The 24,829-nt window shown below is 39.1% G+C and overlaps 1 protein-coding gene across 1 annotated transcript; it reads right to left on the bottom strand.

Annotated features, from left to right (window-relative positions):
• LOC122642329 (TNF receptor-associated factor homolog 1b-like) lies at positions 1–24,121 on the bottom strand. Its single transcript, XM_043835765.1, has 13 exons — positions 23,922–24,121; positions 22,974–23,187; positions 17,002–17,113; positions 12,936–13,024; positions 12,759–12,827; positions 12,438–12,567; positions 9,182–9,340; positions 8,349–8,697; positions 7,659–7,771; positions 6,593–6,743; positions 3,243–3,715; positions 2,965–3,166; positions 1–1,575 (listed from the first exon to the last, which is right to left on the bottom strand). Exons 2-13 carry the CDS (start codon positions 23,149–23,151, stop codon positions 157–159), a joined length of 3,444 nt encoding a protein of 1,147 aa, XP_043691700.1. The 5' UTR covers positions 23,152–23,187; positions 23,922–24,121; the 3' UTR covers positions 1–156.
• Positions 24,122–24,829: the final 708 nt, after the last annotated feature.

Raw genomic sequence — 24,829 nt, 5'->3', positions numbered from 1 at the left:
TGAAGCAAAGAAGGCAGAATCACTCTTTACAAAACGTTTTCTTATCAAAGGATTACAACCTCACTCCCAAAACTAAGGGGAATTTCCTGACATACATTATTAGGACAGATGATGACCAATTGATTGCAGGCACTCTCCCTCGGTCACAGTACCCCTTCAGTGTCCATTTGAAGGCCGGAATACAGTGTAGCCATTAACCCCACATGCCAAATTAGAATACTCCGGGTGCTGAAATGGGTAACCATCACCCTCGGTGTTCCTCATCGCAAGCATGGATAAATCAGCACCAACCAGAGGCCACTGGTTCTGCATCACCCCATCAATCTGACCATTACCATAACCTGAAAGACCAACATGAGGAATCACATCCCTTAGCCCGTCGAAGTGACTACTGGAAGAGCCATAGATCCTCTGCCTCCCATCTTCATTGTAGACAGATGGAGATGGACGGTCTAACCTGCAACAGTTGACTGAGGGGGCCATGTCCATGGACATACTCATATCACTAGGAAAAGTGAACTGCCGACTCAAGGGGTGGTGATGTCCATTATTTGTACCATTGAAGACTGCACCAGCCTTAGCTGCCTTCCCTATGCTGTGTTCCTCATCAAGTAAGTAGTTAATGATATCAAGGTGAGGAAACTCATCTGCTGACAACCCTTGTGCTTGGCGAGAAGACAAACCAGCAGGCAACTCCTCACTGAAGTATGTTCGAGAACCACGGCTGCCAGAACCATAGAAATCAAGGTTTGGAATGTTATTCAACAGGGATGGACTGCATAATACACTGTTGGCATCACTTTGGGAGCATTCTTCCATCCACTGAGGTCGATTCTGCAGTATCTCTGGAGTTACTGTGCCAAAAGTGAAGCCTGGCCTAACCATGCCATGATCCTTACTTGTGGAGCTCCGAGGTGACTGGATCAGTGAAGATGCCATCATAGATGGGGGTTGAGAAAAGGCAGGAGATGGGTTGGAAGCAGAATTGGAATGACGGGGAACAAAACCAGTTGTGCTTGCAGAAGCAGTTTTACCTACTATGGCATTTCTATAGGAATGAGGAACATAACTTTGGGTTGTTGGCGAGGGGTCAGCGCCTAATCTTCCGGCTGCACTCACTGACCTTGCTAATGAAGGTGCCGTCTGAACCATGGAAACAATGGGAGGAGTGGGTCTGGGGCCAGGGATCAGGGGAGCACTTAAGGGCCTAGACATTGCAGAAACTTGCTGTACTGTTGGCTTCTCCGCTGGAAGGACCGGTGCTTTTGGTGAAGACACGGACCTTTGAGTCTCCGATTTGGACAAATCAGAAATCTGGGGTGGTTGTGTTATTTGAGTAACCGCTTTCTCCATTTGTCTGGGGCTTTTTGTAGATATCTCGCTTACTGTAACTGACACAGCAGGAGCAGTGCTCTCAGCAACCGACTTTGGCTGCACAATAGTGGGAAAATTTCTGGTGGGACTGCTAGGAGAGGAAGCTGATGATTCCACTGCATTGCTCTGTTTCAAAGGTCTGTCAACATCAACCTGGTCTTTCACACTTAGTTTCCTTTGCAGAGAAGAAACTTCTTCTTCCTGATACAAGAATCAGCACCATCCATCAGATCAGATTGGATACAGAATATTCCAAGAATAACTGTATGAATGGACAATCAAATTATGAGAGTAATTGGCCACCCGCAGATGAGCTAGCTAGCTCACTCGATCATATCAAACTGCAGAAAAAAGCATTCAGGGGGTTTATATGGCAGCACACAAGTGGGTGAGCATTATTATGAAAATATTCATCAATAATACCTTTTCTGTTCATCAAATTGATTGGACAATTCACACGTGGGTGACACTCATTTTCCAATTTAACAAGGACCAACAGGTCTCAGCATGCAAAAAAATAGAAACAAAATTAACACACACACCAAACAGTATATCTAGAAAGCAAGAAAAAGCCCCCAAAACTGTAGCTTCTATACAATGGACATTAGCATTCACCATTATCCCAATAAAGATAGTGTAACTTTGATTAGGAAAAGTATTGAATTAAAATCCCCCCAGGGGAAATTCTAGATCAGGATGGAATGAAAGGAAAAAGAAAAACCTACTCTTCACTATCTTCCTATCACAGCAGGGTATGCATTCAGCATGGCCTCAACCCTACATCTGAAGGGTCTCGGACACTGATCACTTCAATCTAGAAAGCCTCGGGACAGAATAATGGACAAGTTATATTATCCTTGGTGTGATAGGGGGGAGTTTGATGACCAAAAGTGGATACCTTTACAAAAAAACCAGTAACACCTTTCTAACCTGTAAAAAGAATGGAATAGACTAATCTGTTGCGATAAATAACTAATGAAAATTCTTCCAGCTAGTGCCATCTCCAAGGTTAATGAACAGAAAGATCTCAAAGTGCTCCAGAGAGAGGAGTACTACTTCAGGACCTCCAGCCCTACATTAAGTTTACATTGCTGATTGGAGAATGCATATATATTTGTATCTACTGGGAAGGTCTAAACTTCAGTTATCCAAGAACTTAGTAGTTTAAAAGACGTACCCAGTCCACAAGGCTCCCGCCACTGCGGGATCTGGGGAGGGTCATAATGTATGCAGCCTTACCCCTGCTGCTTTGCAGAGAGGCTGTTTCAAGAACTTAGTACTTTGGAAACGGAAAATAGAGGGAAACGTTTTTTGGAAGCATTTAAAAATGGTATATTATTTTCCAATTTGATGAAAAATTTGGTGATACATCATCATACGTCAAGGTCTCAAGGCAAATCAGAAGATACTAAAACCCCCAAGACTTTGAAAAACAAAATTATACAACAAGAATTCTCGATACCTTTAGAAACAATCATGTTAATTAAGCAATCTATTTCTGCTATTTGATAAGAACAGTCATCCTAAACTGTTTGATTTCAGTTGTTACTAATTTAATAGAAAGAAGAAAGAATATGATACTGATTTGACCTTCTCAACCAAATGCTGCTCAAGCCACTGTATCCGATCTTTCAATGATTCAACAACAGCTTCTGATTCAGGTTCAGGTGCTGTAAAGCTGTCAGAAGCATCATTATGGAGTCCACTATCTGAAGTTGGGTCAGATGGCTGATTCTCTTCATGACCCCAAGGAGTCTGGTCTTGTGTATCGTTACCACGCTGGTTCTTCCCTCTGAAAAATTGGTACAAGCTCAAACAGATGACAAATGTTCCTGCAAAATAGAATGAACAAAAAAAGACATTTTTACCTTCCAGGAGATGTCTGACTTTTGTGGTTTGGAGTCCAGTTCCCTTTGCAAGGCCCATTCATTACCACTGACGGAACTGAATCTGTAGAACATGTTGAGGAGCTGTCATCCATTACAGATGGGCTCCTCTTCTCCACTCGTCCATTTTGTACAGGTAGGATACTCATTCCACTGCTACTGACTTCTGTGGCAGGATGAATTTCTGATGTATCTGTATCCCAATTGACAGGACTAGCATCTCTGTCTTCCAAATCAGGCTGTGACTCAGCAACAGAATCTCCTATATCAGATATATCAGAAACATCTTCCAGCACATCAGGCTTTTCAAGCACAGGTCTCGGCTGCTTTTCAGGTAGGTCCACCATTCTCCCATCAGTATTGCTTCCTTGTTGGTGCTTATCTTGTACAGCCACATCGGACTTTTCATCTCTTCCTCTATCTTTTCCTTTCCGACAGCTACGTCTTTGTTTAGCCTGTACAGTAATAAAGTAGCGAAATCAGGCCTCAAAGCTTGTAAGAGTTTAGAGGAATCAAATGAAGATTTATGTTTAGCTATTAAATAGTTGTACAGTAGCTTCCACCATCTTTTAGGATCAAGTTGAGTTCTTAGACTAATATACTAGTTTAAGGAAAAATTCAGTACCCCAAAAAACCATAATTGAAAAAAAAAAACTGACATTAAGGAATAAGGAGAGACATGAATTAATTTATACGCAATAGACCTCCCACACGTATCTGATGTAACATATGTATACATCACAAGTATACATCTGTTTACTACACATACATATACACAAGGCAACAGTGAAAGGATCACATTTTGAGACTTTCTAATTCTGTTATTTCCTTAGACATGACTATTGCCAATCTATATGTACTGGAATTTAAGGAGTCCTCCCCATGATTTAACGAAGATTGAGTATATGGCTTTTGCCAATGGCTATGTGAAACAGTGATGTAAAAGGCCTAGAGGTGATATGCCTAGGGTGAGAGTGAGTGACTCAAACCACTATCCTATCCTTTCTTCTATTCCCCATCGATTCAACTTTCAAGTCTTCTGTTGGAGGTTGGACCTGCATTTAAAAGCTTAGAAGAGGCAATCGTAGGTGCTACTGTGTGTGCTGGAGTTGTTGAAGATCCACCCTTCCAGTTCCAATCGAAAAGAAGACCTGAGTGTCAAATTCTCACTCTTGCAGTTCACTTTTACTGGAGATTTCTGCAGAAAACTTTAAAGGATTTGTAACTCCAGATCCAGCCCAAACTTTGCCAGTCGAATACCCATCTAGGGTCCTTCCTTCGATGGTAATTTGAAGCTGATCCATTGGGTAGGTTTGTCTTTACCAGTTAGTTACTAATTCTAGATCTTAGCTTCTAATTCTGTGACCTATCAATATCTCATCATCCTACATCCCCTTGGGATGAGATCTTTAAGTGATATTCAATCCTATTATGTATTACCCAACCCAGACCCCACAGTGACCTTGGTGCAACAGTAAAGGTTGCTCCATTATGATCAATTGCATAGTTGTTACGGCGTCACGGCGATCCAAGTCGGTGGATGGGTGTCATGTCGATATATCGACATGTCGCCCGCCATGGCATGTCGACCATGTTTTATTTTTTATTTTTTATTTTCTCTATTCTTAATGGTTTAATAGATGTATACTCAAGCCATGTTTTATTTTTTCTCTATTGTTTCTCAAGTTTTAAGGATGGCAATCTTGTAATTAAGCAGAATCTAAGAAAGGGCATAAAAGGGTTTTGATTTAATGACTAAGGGTAAACTTTGAGGGATGTGTAAAGTATGGACAAAGGGGAATAAAAGAAGAGAAGGGTACTTCAGGAAAAAGGAAAAAATAAGGGTTTGTAATAACCCACGATCGGATTTATGGTTATCTTCAACCTGGGACGGAAAAAGGCAAAGTACGAAGGAGATAACTCCTTCAACTCTTCTCGGTCCAGTCTAAACCTTCAAGCAAAGCATCGCCACATCATGTTCTATCAATTCCAGCAAGAGCTCATCACAGAAATCAACTAAGCAAGGAGTATTTAATTCCTGGAATCAGATCTGGCGACTTCTTAGTTGCAAAACAGAGACAGAGAGACAGGAAGAAGAAATCGAAGAGGGAAAGGGAGACAAGAAGAAGAAATCGAAGAGGGAAAGAAGAAATAAAGAAGAAATCGAAGAGGGAAAGAAGAAATAAAGAAGAAATCGAAGAGGGAAGGCAGAAATCGAAGAGGGAAAGAGAGATAGGAAGAAGAAATCAAAGAACGCCATGGCGTAGGTCGCCATGCAGGCTTCTCCAGCGCCAGGACGCCATGGCGGCGCCATGACAACTATGATCAATTGGTCATGGGTTCGAGTCTGGAAACAGCCTCTCTGTGAAAGCAGGGGTAAGGCTGTGTACATTACCTATTAGAGTCTGGAAACAGCCTCTCTGGGAGCCTTGTGCACTGGGTACGTCCTTTTTTTTTCCAATCCTATTAGGCATACCTTTGATTGGAATTTCAGTGGCATCTAGGCACCCTAGTTGCTATTTGTTGGCTGTTGATTTTCGGGTTATTTGACCCGTTTTCCTACCCTGTGATAGCCTTAACTGATGCTGTATGGTTCTATTATGATTGGAATCATCCTAGACCAATGCTGGACATTGTTGGAACTTGAAGTTGTAATAGTTACAGTACCTTGCTGTAGTACACCTGTTGAATAAGTGTCTGTCATTGCTTGTTGCTGGAGATTAAAAAGGCTTTAATGCCATTTGTGTGAGTGATCCTATTGTAAACAAGGGTCATATTTGTCTATTTGAATACTAATATTACATTAACCTTAGATGCAAATGCAAATAAGGGGTCATTACGCTTCACCCACCCTCCCCCCATTTGTTAATTTATTTCCTTCTATGACATGGCTTTCCTCTTCCCTCCCCCCCCCCCCCCCCAACCAAAAAAAGGAGCATAATTGTCAAGGCATGTGAATATAGCGCTCGCCTAGGTAGGCAAATCGTTGCCTTTTGTGCCTCACCAATATAATCACCAACCGAACAATGTATTTCTTTTCCTTTTCTTTTTTTTTTTTGGGGGGGGGGGGGGAGGGGGGGGAAGGATTGGGTGGGGGGACGTCATCATTGGTTTAGATGCTATTTCACACCATATTACCATGCAATGAGATAAACTATGACATTAACAACGAAGAAGTAATATAACCAACATAATAAACATTTAGAAACACAGGTGATATAATCAATAACAAAGTAATGTTGCAACAAAGAAGGGAAGACAAGGCAAAACAAGAAGTGGATGATCAGGAACACTGAGCTACCATTAAAAAAAATAAATTGAAAATATCAAACCTGTTTTTTCTTAGAACGCTTCTCCTTTTCTGCTGCTCCACGTTTCGCCTTTTGTTCACTTTCAGCTTGCCCAGCTGCCTCCTCCTCGCGTATGAGCTCCTCTTGCCTCTTCAAAGCAACAGCTTCCTGGTATGCAACTTCAATTCTATTGCTGCAGTATAAAAAAATGTCTAACTTAGTTCAGCTAGAAGTGTATCCAAGTACCTTAAAGTACACCAAATATACATCGAATCAAATGATTTAACACAGCATACAAATATTGACAAGCGATACCATAAGCAAATGAAATAATTTCAAAGAAAATGCAACTATCGAACAACACGATATGACCATGACATAGCCCAATTTTCGATTGGCCAGGACATTTCAGATATTGCAATAAACGCACACACACAAATGAGAAAATTAAATTGGCAAGTGTTTAACACCAGTTTATCCGTAAGCATTCAACTGTTTTTGTTGACAATATTTTATAGTCTGTAATTCCTTTCACAAATACCAGGCTCAACTTTACAATCCAGGAGAGTTGCAAAACATGAAGTAACTCCTTCAAGCCATCAATTTAGTAAACTATGTTGGACCATCACCACCACCACCCTTTGGCATAGGAAACATAAACAGATTCTGTAAAGATCTGTAGAATTTATGCTTGTAAATGTGTGCAAAAAGAATTAGAGATTGCCCACTCTAAAATTTTTCCATCCTATATATGTGAAATATGATACAAGAGAGGGGTAGGGTCAGAATTTAGCCTCCTAGCGGCCTAGCCCCACCCATAGTTGGGGATTTTCCCACAGAAAGAAAACACTTGCAGAGTTCAGTTAAGTTCAATTCTACTCTATAAATCTTGGATACCTGGGCCCTTCATTTTACCCCAAGTATCTGAGAATGAAATCCCACAACACGGATGGGCATTGGTCCTCCAAATCCTTATCCTTTAGGTCAGATTTCACACCACCTTTAACAGAATCTCAAGAAAACTGAAAAGCTATCTAAATCAAAAAGTATGGGGAATCAAATGTTCAAAAAACAGGCCACCAGAAACACATATGGTAGGTTGAATTACCTGAAAATATGGGCTAGGACAAAAATTTCTACCGTCCTCCGACCAAGTTCTGTAAGACGTCTTTCATCACGCTCAATGGAATCCTTGTTCGATTCTTCTCCAGAATTCCCATCCTACACACGGAAGGAATAAGGTGAAATATCTGTAAATATTTTTAATATTAAATTTGCAGTGTAATGCATTACAGGTAGAAATAACGCAATTTCTTGATTCCACGACTACCAAGAACTAGTTCCTAATACATTGTGCAGTCTGATCCATTGTAATAAAACCAGGGTGGGAAAGAAAAGAATAAGGCCTTCCTCTGCTTTATCATTTTACTATTAGAATTAATTATTACAGCGATACGCATTTTTAAAGCCTCCCCAGACCCCGCAGTGGCGGGAGCCTCGTGCACTGGATACGCCCTTTATATGCATTTTTAAAGAAATAAAAAATTTTCAAATAACAGAGCCATGTTTTACAGAAAAGGAAGCTTCCAAATGCAGCAATGCACAGTATCCAATTTAAAACTAATAGCCAATAATTGAAGGACCTAAATACGTAAATTAGGCACCAGAAGTGACTGCCGGTAAGAATGAATTCAACAATTGAGTACATAAAATATGAGAGTTCATCATAACCAGCTTGACCTGAAGAAGTTCTCGCAAGTTCACATAAAACAATACCATGCATGATTCTAATGCTTACCTTTGTGCGATTTTGAGGACCTTTCTCGTCCTTTGGAGGCAGTGGCTCCAATGCAGCCCTTTCAAGTAGTAGCAATACATCATCTTCCAAGACAAACATGTCTTTCTCAACCCGAATAATAGGAGCTGGTGTTTCTTCATTTTCCAATTGTTTTGCTCTCCCTTTCTTGCTCTTGCTCTGGCCCTCAAGAGCCTTCAAACCACTATAGAGTGAATCCATCACTAATGTAGAGGTTACTTCCTTCTCTATAAAGAAATGCTTCACCACAACCTTCAAGATCATATCAGATTTCTCCTTGGACATGCGGCGCCTCGTATTTTGGTCAACTCCTAACCAGAAAGAGCAGAAGCTGCAATCATCACAAACATAAAAATTCCTTTTAAATAACAGTAATCATCTAACTAATTAAGGCAACCACCAAGACAAAGTACATGATGGAAAGCTTCAGTTTGCACAGAAACTGCCAATGTACCAAGAACAATACTGCTGCAAATTAGTACTAGTTGGAACAGGTGAATAATGCTAACTAAAACATAGAAGAATAAAATCAAAATAAAGATCCCCAATATAGTAAGGATCCTGCTGTGTTCCACATTGGAGTGGTTCAGCGTAAAAGATGCACATTTTAGAGGTTGTGTCCGATTCAAAGGAAAGATATTTCCTTCAAAGAATTCTGACAGTCTCAATCGCATATATTTTCATGCAAAACAGCTTTGGCAACTCGCAATGTCCTGAATTGACAAACCTTGTCTGTTACTAATGGTTATATAGATAAACCAATTGCTCTTAGCAATTTATTTAGGATGACAGAGTCTGGCAGAAACATAATCTACCTTGACCATCTCGCTTTGTCTTCAATCAACTTCCCAAGCTTGCCTCTCCTCTCTTCCACAAAGCGCCGACAAATTTGCTCAACGTTTGTTAGATATACTCGAACCAGTTCTCTCCTATACAAACAATCAAGACAACGAAAAGGGCGGTCTGCTCTCTCCCTGACACAAAAAATAGCAGCCCAATTGGTTATCATATTGCCAATTTCCAGTTAAGAATCAGGTGGAAATTTGCATAAGATCCATTTAAACATAATAGTCAGCATTGAAATATCATGCACTCCCACTTGCAACCATAGTTGTCATGGCACCTAGGTACCCAAGGCAACAAAGGTGAGCCACCATACTCCAGCTATATTTCTAGCATGTTCTAGGTCTGGGCGCCTTGATACATGCGATTGCTGGCTACCTTGGGCTTTAAGGCCTTCCTTGTTACCTAATGTGTCACCTGACAACTATGCTTTGAAGCCTAATTCACACGAATGGATCCAAATCGAGGATGAAACCAGAGAGATATTAAAGTCAGTTAAAACTTCTACACTACAACTAATAGAATGTTGGATTAACCATGATACAAACCCGGAGGCAGAGAACTATATTGCCATAAAATCCAAATTATTCATTTACACAACTTTTATGGAATGCATGTTGTCTGAGAAGCCAAAGCAAAAAAATCACCATAAAACATAGTTCATTGCACTCAAGTTCAACAGAGTCAATTAGCAATTCCCCGTTAACTTTGATGGCACACAGAAAGTTAAATGTAGAACTTTCATGGATTGTAAAATGGCCAGACTATTGGTCCAAGATAAATACATTCACTATAAAATGTACGGATGAAAAAAGACAACAGCTAGTTGCAACCCTTCATTTCCATTTCATTTCCATAACATCAAATATTTGCATTGGAACACATTGATTTAGGATATTAAGTAAAATTAAGGTATAGAAGGAATTGGGGTAAAGTTTTGTTGACAAATTATGCAGGGAAACTATGGGTTCAGATTAGAGATCAATAAATATGAATTATGTTGTAAGTCAATGGGTGGAACTGAGAGCATGTTAGGGTTCATGACAGAAATGGGTTTCAGTCTCCAGTAGACGATGGAAGCTACAATAGCCGCCTTAGAGATGTGTAGGATGTTTTGTGGGTTTTCTCCTCTGGCCGCTGGTGTGAAAAGGTTGGGTTCGCAGATGAGCTAGCTGGAAATAGGGTTGTGAGCTTTACAATAAGAATTGTTTAGAGAGTGGTAGGTTGTAGCACAGGTTTCTTGCATAAATCAGCAGCAAACTAGCATAAAACAAGACAAAAAAACTACAGTACATGGATACCATAGATGGGTGGATAAAAACGCAGGTGCCAAAATATGAGACAAATACAAGCTTCCAGGCTTGAAGAATCCCAGAACATGATTAAGGATTCTAATGGATTTTATTGGTGCATAACAAAATTACTTGCATTGTCTTTATAATGTTCAGTGCTTTGATGACTTCTGTAACTCGATATAGTTTTAACCAAAATTTTAGACATTTTCTAGGGTGCCTACCACCCCTCACCCAAAAAAACAAAAAAAGAAAGTTCTTGACCATCATAAATTTTTAACGGACAGACCTAGAGTCCTAGACCCAATGTCCTTGCTGCCTCGGAATTCAAATCCAAGCCCACACCTGTCAGATGTGGATACAGTTCCTACTTTGAAGCATTCAGATAACATGTCAGAAAGGAAAGAACAAGAAGAGAGTAAATGATATACTGGGCCCCAGTACCAAAGACAACCAGGATCAACCCAGCTACTTGGACAATAATAAAGCGTTATCAGTAATCTGCCCTTCTTACCCAAACAAGGAGAAATAAAATAAAATAAAATTCTAATCTCAAAAAATTGAGCTTGCCAAACCAAAAATGGTCTGGTCTATGTAGGAGGTCTACAGCTTCAATTACTTGCAACTTAAATTGAACCAGATAGAACCGGTTCAAATGAACTAACCCAAAAACTTAAAATAGACCAAGTCCTAATAATAGCAAAATCATGTCTGCAGCCTTAATACCCATAGTTTAGGCCCATTAAAGTGGCTTATTACATTGAAAACCCATTGGACTAAAGGGAGTAAAGGTACGACACATATATAACCCAACCCTTATCTCTATTAAAATGCCCCTTTTGGTGATGTATTTGCATCAGTTTTAGAAGTCATCTCATGACACATGGACAACCCAGAAAAAGAAGTGCATCTTCAACCTCAGTTTTCAACCTACAATTAGAAATTTGGGCCAGTTAATACGAAGAGGTTCAAGATTTATCCAGGCTAAGTTTCACGGAGAAAATGAGAATATGGGAAAATTTATCCATATCTCATAGAGTTGAAAGGTGCATATAAAACAGAAATGAAGTTCAAACAAAAAAGGAGCAGATCAAGTTTTTACTTAATTTTTAATTAAGAAAGCAAGAAGATATCAAAAGGCACAATGCCAACTGTAATGATTGCTCTCCATCAGGTAAAAACAATTTTGATAACGGTATCCATCAGCTTAAGGAGAAAGCACCGACACAGAGACAAACAAAAGGAGCTTAAGGACAACAGAGCATTTATCGGTTTTTGTGCCCATAGGGAAGCGTGTCAAACAAGAAAAACTGAAAAGCACTTCTATGATTCAAATTAGGAAAATATTGAAAATTGCTTCTTATGATTCAATTTTCAGTCATGCAGAACCTCAAGTGGTTCATTATTTTCTAGTTGTGGAACATCAAAAGAGTATCATGATATAAAAGAATAAAACAATGAATTTTGATAATGGTATCCATCAGCTTAAGAAGAAAGCAGAGACACTGAGACAAACAAAAGGAGCTTGGACAAAAGAGCATTTACCGGTTTTCTTGCCCAGAGGAAAGAGTGTCAACCAAGAAAATAATAAAAAGCACTTCTATAAGTCACAGTAGGACACTATAAATTGCTTCTATGATTCATGTTTCAGTCATGCAGAACCACAAGTGGTTCATTATTTTCCAATTGTGGAACATCAGAAGAGTATCATAGTAGAAAACAATAGATCAATTCAGTCTAAACACAAACCCAGCCGCACAAAGAGATATTTAAGAGTTAGATTAGTTGGGGGAAAAAGGGAAACCAAAGATTGTAAGTAATTAAATTAAGGGAGATAAGTAGGGGAAAAACACACAGACTAGACCAGTAATGCCTGGGAAATATACTCACCGACAAAATGGAAAAATATCAGACAACCAGTGAAGTTCAGAAGTACCTAATAACTTGGACTTGAGCCTTTATAACAAGAGTGTCACCATCAACAAAACCATCTTGAACCTTTGACAGCTCCATAAATTTTTTCCACCCCCAATCATGCTCTTTCTTCCAGAACCGGTGTAATGTATCTGCACACCTCCATTAGCAACATTAGCACCAAAACCAATTTGATATGAGGGGAAGGAAAGAAGAAAAGCTCATAGTTCCCAAGTGTGCCTTGGTTGCCTAGGCGCCTTGTTGGTGTCACCTTGGGTCACCTAGACGCCACGACAACTAGGGAGAAGCTACACTACAGCAACTAAAACATGAAGAAACAGACCTGAGTATTTCGATTTCTTAGGATCTTTGTTCACCACAGCTATTGTAAACTGAGCAAAATGACTCCATCCTGTTTTCGGAACAACTAAGTTGTATAAAATCAGTAATGAAAAAAAAAAAAAAAAACAGAGAATAATTGATATCCTAACAAATATCACAATCATAAATTATATCAAACCTGGGAGAAGCTTGTCATGATTAGCTACACAAAGAAACAAAGAAAGATGGTTGCAAACATCGCATCCTTGTGGGTAGATCAAAATATACCTGCAAACACGGTTTTTGCATATTCAATTAGACTTAAGACACAGAAAATCTTCACATACAATTAACTGTTTACCTCAAGCAAAATATATAAACACATACTTTACAGCCTCAATGCAAGAATGAGAACTTTAAAACCAAATGACCTTTGGATTGAAAAAAAATCAAAGCAGCTCTTCTTTTCCGTATAAAGTTCAGCTCTATAAAGCAAGGTTCCAGGTTCCAGTTTCGAGCCTGGTTTCGAGCTTGGTCGAAACCAAAATTTTTCACGAAACTGCAAAATTTCGATCAATGGATGGTTTTGATGGATAATTTTGAGACCCAAATGGCCAAATTGGGTCCCGAAACTTCTATGAAACCCTATTTTAGTCTCTCTAAACATAGTGGAACCCTTACATAGTTACATGCAAAAACAAGCACCAAAAATGGTAGTTTGACTTCGGACCCTAGGTTGGTACTATACATTGTAGTATTGTACGCTGATGTATACACCCATCTCAAAATGTAGATCTCCTTGATGGTAAGTAAAGGATAGGAAATAGTGTTATGTTTGGTGGTAGTCTTGTAATTTCACAGTCTTCTATGACAAGTAATGTATAAGAGAAAGGAAGTCTAGGACTAACCTAACTTCTTTTCTCCTTTCATCGTTTCTACCTCTCTCCTTCTAGTTCTACTCTTCCCTCTATAAACTCCGCTATACACTCTATTACTGAAATCTGAACTTGGCACCAGAGCAAAAACACAGTTTTGATAGTAAAGTAAAGCCACCACAGCTGCCATACTCTCAATAAGGAAGGGCTCCCAAAGTTACTTGGGTATGTACATTTTCCTCCCTGAGATCCATGAAAGTGTGAATCTTGCACCTGTGAGGCAGTTCAGAGCAATCCACCATGAACTAGAACTGTCCCTAGGTGTCCAAGACAGTCCGCATTGTCTAGGTTGCAGTATTCTGTTCTCTCCAACCTGAGACTTATATGACAAGGAGTTGGAACCTTTCAGGAAGCCCTAGGGTACTTGAATAGTGGTATAGATGTTCAGTATAGAAATTGACTGATCTGGTTGAAGTAACTAAAATTGACAGCACTGTTTTAGCGCTTGCTGGAGCAAATTTTGCACTTCACGAGATCTACTGATCAATGGGCTCACAATCAGTCAAGTTTGATTGATAAGAATTGATGATTCCAATTTATAAAACATGGTAGCAGTGATTCACAGTTGAAATATAATTGTAATGGATGCTTTCTTGTTATTTCTGTGAAATCCCTGTATTTTGGGAGAGGTCTTTTTTTACTTGGGAAGAACAGTTTCTGATGTGGGTAGAGCGTGAAGTCCCCACCTGGTTAGAGTATCCAACCAGACCTTTTTTAACAATTTCTCACAATGTCGGGAGTTAGTGGGTCAGTGGACTCCTTGTCTAGGACAGCAAACAGTAGCAGCCCAAGTGTCCTTGCGATGGACAATATGACTCCACAGATACCATTGTTAAGTTGGAAACTATCAACTTTATGGACTGGTCTTGCTCAGTTAAGCTAACCCTAAAGAAGCCAGGGAAAACTGGGATACATTATGGGAAAAAATAAAACCCCAAATCCCAATGATCCTGATGAAATCACATCCCGTGGAAGAAAAATTTTTGGATTTGGATTTGGTTAAGTTTTTTGGGTCAAGTAAAACCCACAGTTTGATAAGTTACTTCCAAATTTAAGTCCCCAATGGGTCACATAGGCCATGGGCTAAGTAATTTTAATTTTCTATTGTAACGGCCCCATTCTATAAGCCCAAATATTAGGAATTTAAGGCTTATACCGGATTTAGTTAGTTTCTATTTTATACTAGTTTCTAAATTGTAGTGATATTTACTTTTGGCAAAAGTATTTCTATTTAGTTGTTTCCTTTTTCTTAGACTTTCTAATTTAGAGTTGCCATATTATAAAGAATCTCTTTCTATTTAGAAGAGTTTCTTATTTTTATGATGTAGCTATCAACTGCAACAAATTAAGGAGGGGGCATGCGGCCCACAGATTTTGGCTATTGTCCAATTGACTGTTGCTACTCGGTGGTGATGCTGAGAATAGCTCTTGTGGGGAAGCAAATGCAACCCAAGGTGATGAATCCTTGATTCGGCAATGGTGGTTAAGCGTTTCCCACAGACCATATAACAGTGATGCTGAGAGTAGCTCTTGTGGTGAAGCAAGTGGCAAGTGCAACCCAAGGTGGTGGATCCTTGATTTGGGACTGGTGGTTGAGCCTTTCCCGCAGGCCATAGGTGGTGAAGCCTTTGGTCATATACCATCCTCCTCTTCTTCTTTTTTCTTTCTTTCTTTTTTCTTCCTTGACTATTCTGCAAAGTTTTCCAGCAAGCTTCCGCATCCAACTGAAACCTATTTTGGGCGACTTATGATCTCTATTTTGTGGTTCACTGTTATATCTACCTTTGCTTTTGTTCCTCATATTATATTCTGCCGATTTTATCCAGGTTTGCAGTCGTATGATTTCTGTGATGTCTATACTGAGTTGCAGATCTCTCTAACCAGTGGTTGGATGGTTCCCAAAATTTTAGTATATTATTCCCCTCCTCTACATTTGATCCAAGTTTGGTGTCCATCCAAGCAACAACCGGTGGCGAGTTATAGTTGTTTTCCTTTCAGCTAATAATTCTGATTTTCTAAGTTTTTAATCTGTCCATGCTTGTTTCTATCAATCTAACCATCATGTTGCCTTGATATTTTAACCAGTCACCCAATTAGGGCCTCCATTCCGTATTAGTTTCAGCAACATCGGTTGTATGGATTGAGAGTTATATCCATACTCAGTTTCTGCCATATACCCTCAGTTTCTGGTTCACTGCGATTATGGTTTCTAGTAGGTCTAGTGTTTTTCTTTTCAACCTAGCCTACCTCATCAGATCCCACTTACCCAAAGTGGGAAACTGAAAACTCTATGGTAATTACATGGCTGATCTTCTCTATGAAATCCAAACCTGGTCAATGCCTGATGAAGAAGTCAATGGCAAAGAAAATTTGGGATAGTGTGACCATGATTTTTTACCGTGTTGGTGACTCCGCAAGGTATATATCATCTCCACCAACAAATCATGGCTACTAAACAATAGGATAGGAAGTAGCGTTATGCTTAAGGGGTAGTCTTGCAATTTTACAGTTTTTTATAACAAGAAATGTATATGAAGGAAAGGAAGTCTAGGACTGACCTATCTTCTCTTCTCCTTTCATCGTTTCTACTTCTCTCCTTCTGGTTCTTCTATCAATTCTCTATCTAAACTCTGTTATACACTCAACTACTGAAGTCTTAACTTTTCCTCAAGTCAAGTTTCCTGGATACTTCAAATTACAAGACAAAATACAGTCTTGACATTTCATATTCAAGCACAACAAAGACATACCCAAGTCATATACTCGCCCTATCAAGGTAAAATAGATATTTTTCCTTATAAGGTTCTCCCCACTACTGGACTATAAGATTGAAGAGGAAAATTTGAGCGGACAAAAAATAACAGCCACACCAATGATAACCATAGAGTCCATGATATCCAGAACACTACAGTAACGGCAATTATTTATTCTAAAAAATGATAAATGGAGATATTCTTCATATATCACTTAAATGACATATTGTTATTAAAATTATCCCGAGATTATTATTATCACACAATTTTCCCATCACCATATTACACGTGTATCCAATTATCCATTACCCAAATTGTCATGCTGATGAATACAAAAAACCAATGGCCCTGCATCCAAAGGTGTGAGGCACTGGCTGTCAAAAGTCATAACCAAAAGGCATACCAAATACTCTTTTTTTTTTTTTGGGGGGGGGGGGGGATAAACCATATATAAGGAAAATTCACAATACATCCGGAGAATTGATCTATAACGCATAAAAAAAACTCATCAAATAAATTTGAGGAAGAAGTGCATGCATGAACATGAAATAAACCAGATACAGAACAAGACCCATACCATTTGTAACCGCCAACCTCGAATGCATTACTCCGAAGTTCTCTTTTGTTAATCTGTGAAAAATTCTCTATCTTCCATGTAAATTTTCCATATAGCTCAGATGGTTTTGGCCCTATAAATAACCAAAATCAACTCAGCAAAAATTCCATCCTCATGATAGCTTAAACAATTTGATGAAAAAGTAGCAAAGGCATTAAATTCACCAGGAATGAAAGGTGGAACGTGTGTAATTAGCTACCAAATTTATCTTTTCTTGGATAAGACACTGTATTAGTTTAAATAACATCCGAGCATAGCTTATTTTCAAATAAGTCTGGTGATAAATCTCTCTTGTTGCAATTGAAATAAACATTGTCACTACAAGCTTACAAGAAGAGCTACAACATGAGCAGTCTGAGCTCAACATTCCAGTTCAAGCGTCAGGTTTGAAAAGTGGTGGACTAAGCTTGGTTTAGGACCACTCATTTGGACATCCTAGCATATTTTTTATAACTAATATGAAAAATTAGTAAATGTTGATTCAATAAAGTCCAAGAAAAAAGGAAAACAAATCACTAAATCAGACACAGTAGAGTTAGAAAACAAGGCCATTTCCCATTTGGAATAAAAAAGGGGGGGCGTACCCAGTGCACAAGGCTCCCGCCACTGCGGGGTCTGGGGAAGGTCATAATGTACACAGCCTGACCCCAGCTTTCGCAGAGAGGCTGTTTCCAGACTCCAACCCGTGACCACTTGATCATAATGGAGCAACCTTACCGTTGCACCATTTGGAATCATCAGTCAAAATAAAAATATATATATATCAGTATACATATTAAGCATCAGGCAAGCAAACAGAGTAAGCCTGAACCTCAGAATTTGAATCTTCAAAACAGAAAACCCATAAATTATACATAAGATTTGAAAAGCACAAAAAGGTTATGTCAGCAACATTTTCAGTTTTTTACCCCCCCCCCCCCAAAAAAAAAGAATTCTATTCATGAAAACATTTGATGCAACAACAACAGGGAGGCTAAGGCCAAATCAGTCTGAACCAGGTCCTAAAAGCAAACTAACCACCTAAAACTTGGTACCTTTCTAACCTTTTTCATCACTATTTTTCTTAACTTGGTCAAACTCCAAGGGAACCTAAAAGCATTCAAATTGCCAGATATCCCACAAAAATTAACTTAAACAATTTTCAGGAAATAAAAAGGAACAAAAACACTAAACAACTTGGGGGTTCCAGAAGAAACAAAAAGATGTAGTAACTATATCGTAAGCCAAATGAATGTAATTTTCCCAAGAGTTCGCAAGCTGAATGTTGGTGCATGCATTACAGCATACAACCATTTCAAAACAAACATCATCAAGGTCGCTTTCCTTTAACATTATTGAAGATCTTGCTCCAGTTGTCCCAGCTAACGTTTTATTTTCTTTCTTTTTTTTTTCCTTTTCTATTTTCAATAGGAAGCAGTTAGTAGATTTGTATTCATTATTGAAGATCTTGCTCCAGTGGTCCCACTTATCTCTTCTTCGTTTAGACAGCAAAGATTTCTCCTCCCTTCCCTTTCTCCGACCGATATCTCTCATCCCTTCTCTCCTATTTTATCTCTTCGTTTGGACAGCAAAGATTTCTCTCCCCTTCTTTCTTCACCAATCAATACCATCTACTAGACCAGATATTTTCAAATATTCTCTCTTCTTTCCAAACAATTTGTGCAATTGATGATCTGCTGCAACCTATAATCGATCACGGTAATCTACTGCTGCTGAGGTCACAATCGATTGGTGATTAGTTGGCTGAGATCCTGCCTGGGGCTAGGTCCTTTGTGATCCAGCCGTACACTATTTGGTATCAGAGATAAGGAGCGGCAGTAGACAAGATCGACGGTTGTTGCATTCTACTTCCGATTGAAGATTTATCATGCAAATCTGATTCGATAACTCCACTAAACTCGTGGACGAGTTTTGTTTCAAGATGGGGAGAGTTGATGTAAATCAAAGGGCTATGTGTAGCAACAGGACAAGCCCCCAAAACCAACCCAGTAACATTGTAGTATTCAATTGTTGTGGGAGACAGACTTGTCTGCTGATGTAGCAGGCTTTTGTTGGTTCGATGGAGCATCTCATAAGGCAGCCCAGTCCAAATTGCGTGGAGGATTATAAGTTCCAATTTCCAGATTTGGATAAAGTATCAGTAGCAGTTTAATAGAGATATTTCTTATATTTCCTTGTTGGTTAAGGAGGAGATAATGTCCACATCGTGTAGACCCCATGGCCAGCTGTATTAAGATCGAGTTGAAGGCCAATTGCTAATTGTGTGGAGGGAATATGGAAGATTCTTCTAGCTTGCATGATCCTATATTTTAGGATTTAGTTATGCCTCGCATGGGGGGGTTTTATTAGGCTAGAGAAGTTTCTGTTTTTAGGATTATTTGTTAGTTAATTAGATTGCTATTAGGATTTTATTTTTATTTCTACAAAACATTGTGATGTAGATCCAAGCCTCCTCGAATTGAAGAAGCCACCCTAGACCTAGGGTTATAGTAGGAGCCTTAGTATAGCCTATACTTAGTTTATTTCATTTATACTTAGTCTTATTTTTGTTTTGTAATTGAACCGGCTTAAATTGGTTGCATCCAATTGGTTCAATTGGGTTAGTTTAAGTGAAGAGAGCTCCTATTGGCTAGTAGGATCTTATATCCTATTGGTTGATGAGGAATCAGCTATTTTAAAAGTTTTAAGTGTTTTAAGTCAATAGGGGTAATTAGGTCTTTCTCTTTAATGTCTTTTAAGTTGTTTTAAATTGGACCCCGCCAACGATTCTAAAGGAGGAGTTAGAGTTGTATTACGTTTGGCCTTTGCCCTCATTATTAATAAGAGATCGTGGGCAGGCTCCCCCACCAAGTTTAATATGTTAAAAAAATCATTTACTGCTGTTAGCCATTGCTGCTGCTGCTTCTCTCTTCAGAGAACTGTCTTGTGTGTCATATCAAGACCCCTTGTGAGTCATATCAAGGGTTAGGGCTGGTGGACTGCGGTGACTCCTTGCATCTTGTAGATCGGGAGGTCCTTCTTCTTCTTCAATCAAGTTTCTCCAAGCTGCCATTGAAGAACCTGCAATTCAGTAAGTTAATTTACTGTTTTATTATTTCCCTTCCTCCATTAAAACCCTAATCAATCCCATAAACCCTAAATCTCATATTCCCCTTCATTCCCAAAACCTGAAACCCTAAACCTAAATTTCTGAAATTCTAAAAACTTCTTCAAACCTAACTAAACCTAGTTTATTAGGACCCTTAAAACCTGCATATTAATACCCTATAAACACTACTACCATTAGTTAACCCTAACCCTAATTTCTGCCCTATTCAACCTAAGTTGTCCCAAACCAGCAGCCTTGTTAAGTGAACCATTCTCCTGGCTCCTAGTAGGACTTCTCCTACCTAAGACTACATCACATTGGTTGTAATAAATTACTATTTAAATAAAGAACAAAGCGGAATAGAGCCCATGGTTGAGTTGGAGAAAAGGATGAGCTTGGTTAAAGCCATTAATGGCTGTGAGAGACAAGTACGGTGAGAGGCCGTGGCTGAGAGAATCCAAACCCTAATTTTGTTCAAATCGAGTTCAAGAGTGCTACAAGCTGCTGGGATTTCTTTCAATTGATTGTCACATTGATTTCTTGAAGATTATCACATCAAGATCATTGCTGCTTCAACAGGTTACAAATTTGTGGTTTTTTTTATTTGTTACTTCAACCAAGGAAATTGTTCCCTCATTTGAGTTCCCATTGTTCTCTTTCTTGTTCTTTGGAGATTTTCTATTTGATCCTGCCTGGGATTAGACCTATTCAGGTTCTAGTCTTACATTATTTGGTGATCTGCTGCAACCTATAATCGATCACGGTAATCTACTACAGCTGAGGTCATAATCGATTGGTGATTAATTGGCTGAGATCCTGCCTGAGGCTAGGTCCTTCACAATCCAGCCTTACATTAATCACCTAAGTGGCCAGCTAATTCATTTACTAGCCAAAACTCACCAAAAAACCATGTTCTAGGGCAAGGGAGCAACAGCTGCACAACCCTTAAATGCTTATCAAAGAATTGCAATACAACTGCCTTTGCAGTAATAGATATTTTCTCCAATGGACAGAGTACTAATCAGGAACCCCAGACAAAGTAATAAATCACAAAGTTTATTCTCAACTGATGTAGTGATGTACATTTTGTAGTATGGTGAGAAAAGGCAGGCACCATTTATGTATCTTGCAAGTTCTGCTTGCACCCTTCCTGAAATGTCAAAAACATGACCTGGAAAGAAAAGAACAATTTCATCCTTCAAATGAGGATACTAAATAATGTAAACTCAACCTCGAACCAGGGAAACCAACAGGGGTATTGAGTGCAGCAGGATCAATACAATAAAAGAACATAAAACTCTCTTTTTTATTGCTATTTCTCTGTTTACATATGAAGGAGAACATAAAGGATAAGAAAAAGAAGAAGAAAGGGATATAGAAGGGGGGATAGGATCAGCTATCTCAGCCAGGCTCTCTCAGCCCATCATCCTCTCACCCAGGGCTTCTCACCCACGGTCTCTCACCGTTGCCACATCTCACAGCTTCAACCATAATTCTTTTGTCTTCAATCTCTGTCCTCTTCTGCTCAGCCACATACATGTATTTATAATAAAACCTACGACAACTTCTAGGAATAAAATCCCCTTTAAACAAGAAACTTGAATCTAACTAGGATTCCAAATTAGGATTTTACAACTCAAACAGGAAAATAAATAAGTTCCTAAAAATAAAAATAACACCTAAAATCAACTCTAAGCCAGCTGTCCATATCAGCCCCCAAGTATTGTTCACATGAACAGTAACTCTCTTTTTTTCGTCTTCTGCTTCAATCTACATCATTTTCCCCCCTCCTCTCATGTTACAACCTCTCTGCTACTGTGCTACATTGATAGGTCAGGATGGAAACAAATGGATACCAAACATTACAGATGCACATTAACATACAAAGAATGCCTAGGCATAGGTAACTGTAACCATAAAATGTTGCGAGTAAAAATCCACCGCTCTTAAACAAAAAAAGTTATCGATAACGAGAGGATTCATAAGCAAAGGAAGAAACTACAGGAGAATTAATCACAATACAATCGATCAGGAGAATTAACCAAAATACAATTGATCAGGTAAGAAATAAGGACATATGTGTGTTTGGCCAAGCAGAATGCTGATGCTTTTGCATTCGGAAAAAAGCCTCTGCTCCTTTTACCTACTGAAGGAGGTAGGCAATGGAAGCAATGTGTTTATTCAATGTCTTACCCCCCCTGCCCCTCGCCCCTTCAAGAGTATTGGTTGAGACACTCAGCAGAAAGTGCTTTCTTGCTTGGCAACCAAACAAGAGTAGATCCACGGAATATCCCAATAAAAGCTCAAAAGCGGTCTCCCCTCATCCGACTCAACATGGCTAAGAACCACATAGAAAAGGGAAAAAGAAAATAGCTAAACAACAGAAGCAATTACAAATGCAAAAGAGGCCAACTGAAAATTAAATAAATAAACTTTCACTGTAGAAAACCTACTACTAGTCAAGCATGGCCTAGATAGCTAATCTTCCACCAATTATCGCAAAGAAGTGAACAGGTTCTCAGAAACCATTCAAACTCTCATAGGAAAAATGGGAGGAAATCATACACAATTCACACTTCCTTTTAAATAATTCAATGAATCAGACACTCTGTGCTACCAAGAGGCGACAGATTGTAATTTGATTAGAGATTTGAAAACCAACCACAAGCGCCAACCCTCTCCCAAACTTGAGAAAAAAGAAAAGGTTGTCCCCGTAGTTACCAAATGTAAAGCAATATGTAAAACACTCTATTGCAATTTGTGACAATTGTCAGGAAAAGACAATGAGGTTACAATAGAACGAGAGGGAGACGCTATAAGCAATTGATACATAAAAGGAACATACCATAATCATCATCGTCGTCAGAGTCCCAGTAAGGGGGTGAAGTAGACGGGATTCCATTTTCAACCTGCTCGGAGGACCGCCATTCTGCCAGAGCTTCCCCAGATTGGCAACGCTGTGCGCTTGAAATACCCTCCATAGACCTCCCAGCCCCATACTCTTCGCTCACACTCCCAGCCATAACCCACTCCAAAAATTATGTTCGGCAATCCTACACCTGCACCCGCCAGGAAATAACAATTGAGACCCAACTTCAAAAACATCGAATTGCGTAAAAAGAAAATTTTGCACAAAAACACACCATCTATCAAAGTAACACCTTCACAATTTACAAAATCATGAAATAGAAGAATCACAACTATGTCCATGCTTTCGGACGAAGAGCAATTGAAGATGAAAAAAAAAAAAAAAAAACTGATTGGAAGGAAAATCCCAATCGGTAGAATGGAAAACCTGAGACATCTTCGTCTTCCAATAAAAATTTTCTTCCACTCCAAAAACGAAACCCCCGTTAACATATTCAAAAGCGAAACACAACAAACGATTAGATACAATAAAAGGAAAGCATTTTTGGGCGAGATAACCCCCCAAACGGTCGGACCCATCCGTTTAAGCTCCTAGAAATCAGAACCAGCAACGGATATACACAAAACGCATTAACACAAATACTAGATTCATAAACATCTAATTGGAGGAAGAAAAACAACAACGCAAAAAAATTGCAAAACCTATAAAGAGAAACTCAAATCCATTAACCCAGTTCCATGCAACCACAATCGAATAAGCCCTAGAAACCTCCGCCGGCACAAAACATTATCGAAAAGAAAATCCGCTAAACCCTAACCAAAACCCATCCGATTCAAACGGACACAAATGAATCTACAGATGATGACAAATTGGAGATTAGAATCGGACGGCAAAACATAGGCACTCTTAGACAATATACCATACCTCTAATGAAGAACAGAGCTCGTTAATGGCGAACAGAAGCCGTTTTCTCTCTCCCTGCGTCAGGCGAGACAACAGAAAAAGGGAGAAGAGATTGGAGACGGAACTCGGAAGGGTAGCAGAGCGGAGGCCAAAAAATTAAAATAAAATAATAAGAATAACGACGATAACCCAATAAGAGATATGGAAACAAGGGCTCTCCCTCTCTCTCCTTCTCTTTCTCTTTGTGTTTCTGTTTCTCCTCCTATGAGAACAAAATTGAGGCTAATCAGAAAACAAAAAATAAACATTATTTAATTTTATTTTTTTAGTTTAATTGGACCATGGAACTATTGACTCTGTGAGTATACGAGAACCATTGATTATGTGGACCCATGCCATGTGATCAGGTAGATCTTCAGCACCATTCGATCAGAATCCCCAAACATGCCAATCAGAAGGTTTAGATTTTAGATCAAAGTGCTCTATTATATTTAGGTTTTTTCATTTAATTTTTTTTTTTAAGTCTTATATTAATGCTATTAATTAGTACTATCTAACGCATGAGTGACGAAAACATCTCATCTCGTCCACGGTCGAACCGACCGTGCGCGTCGCGATAAGATTGAGATATTGAGCTGGCTGCTAACGTGAACGGGCGACTAAACTACGCCGCTTACGGGGTGGTGATTGGTGAAAGCCGCACATGCGTGGCTGCGTGAGTGTTAGTAATACTGGAGAACTGCAAAACTTGCAGAGTTGACGTCACGGGATCGAACCTCGCTCACCACCCAAAATGGAAAGTTTTCGAATGCCTGGCTTTCTGGCGATGATCTTCTCTACTGGATTTCTTTCTTTCTTTCTTTCTTTCTTTCTTTCTTTCTTTCTTTCTTTATCCCTGTCCGAGATTTCGCGAATCGTACATTTATACT

The sequence above is a fragment of the Telopea speciosissima genome, chromosome 10, assembly GCF_018873765.1.
Source record: "Telopea speciosissima isolate NSW1024214 ecotype Mountain lineage chromosome 10, Tspe_v1, whole genome shotgun sequence".
Lineage (NCBI taxonomy): Eukaryota > Viridiplantae > Streptophyta > Magnoliopsida > Proteales > Proteaceae > Telopea > Telopea speciosissima.
This window is presented reverse-complemented; position numbering and strand designations above follow the sequence as displayed.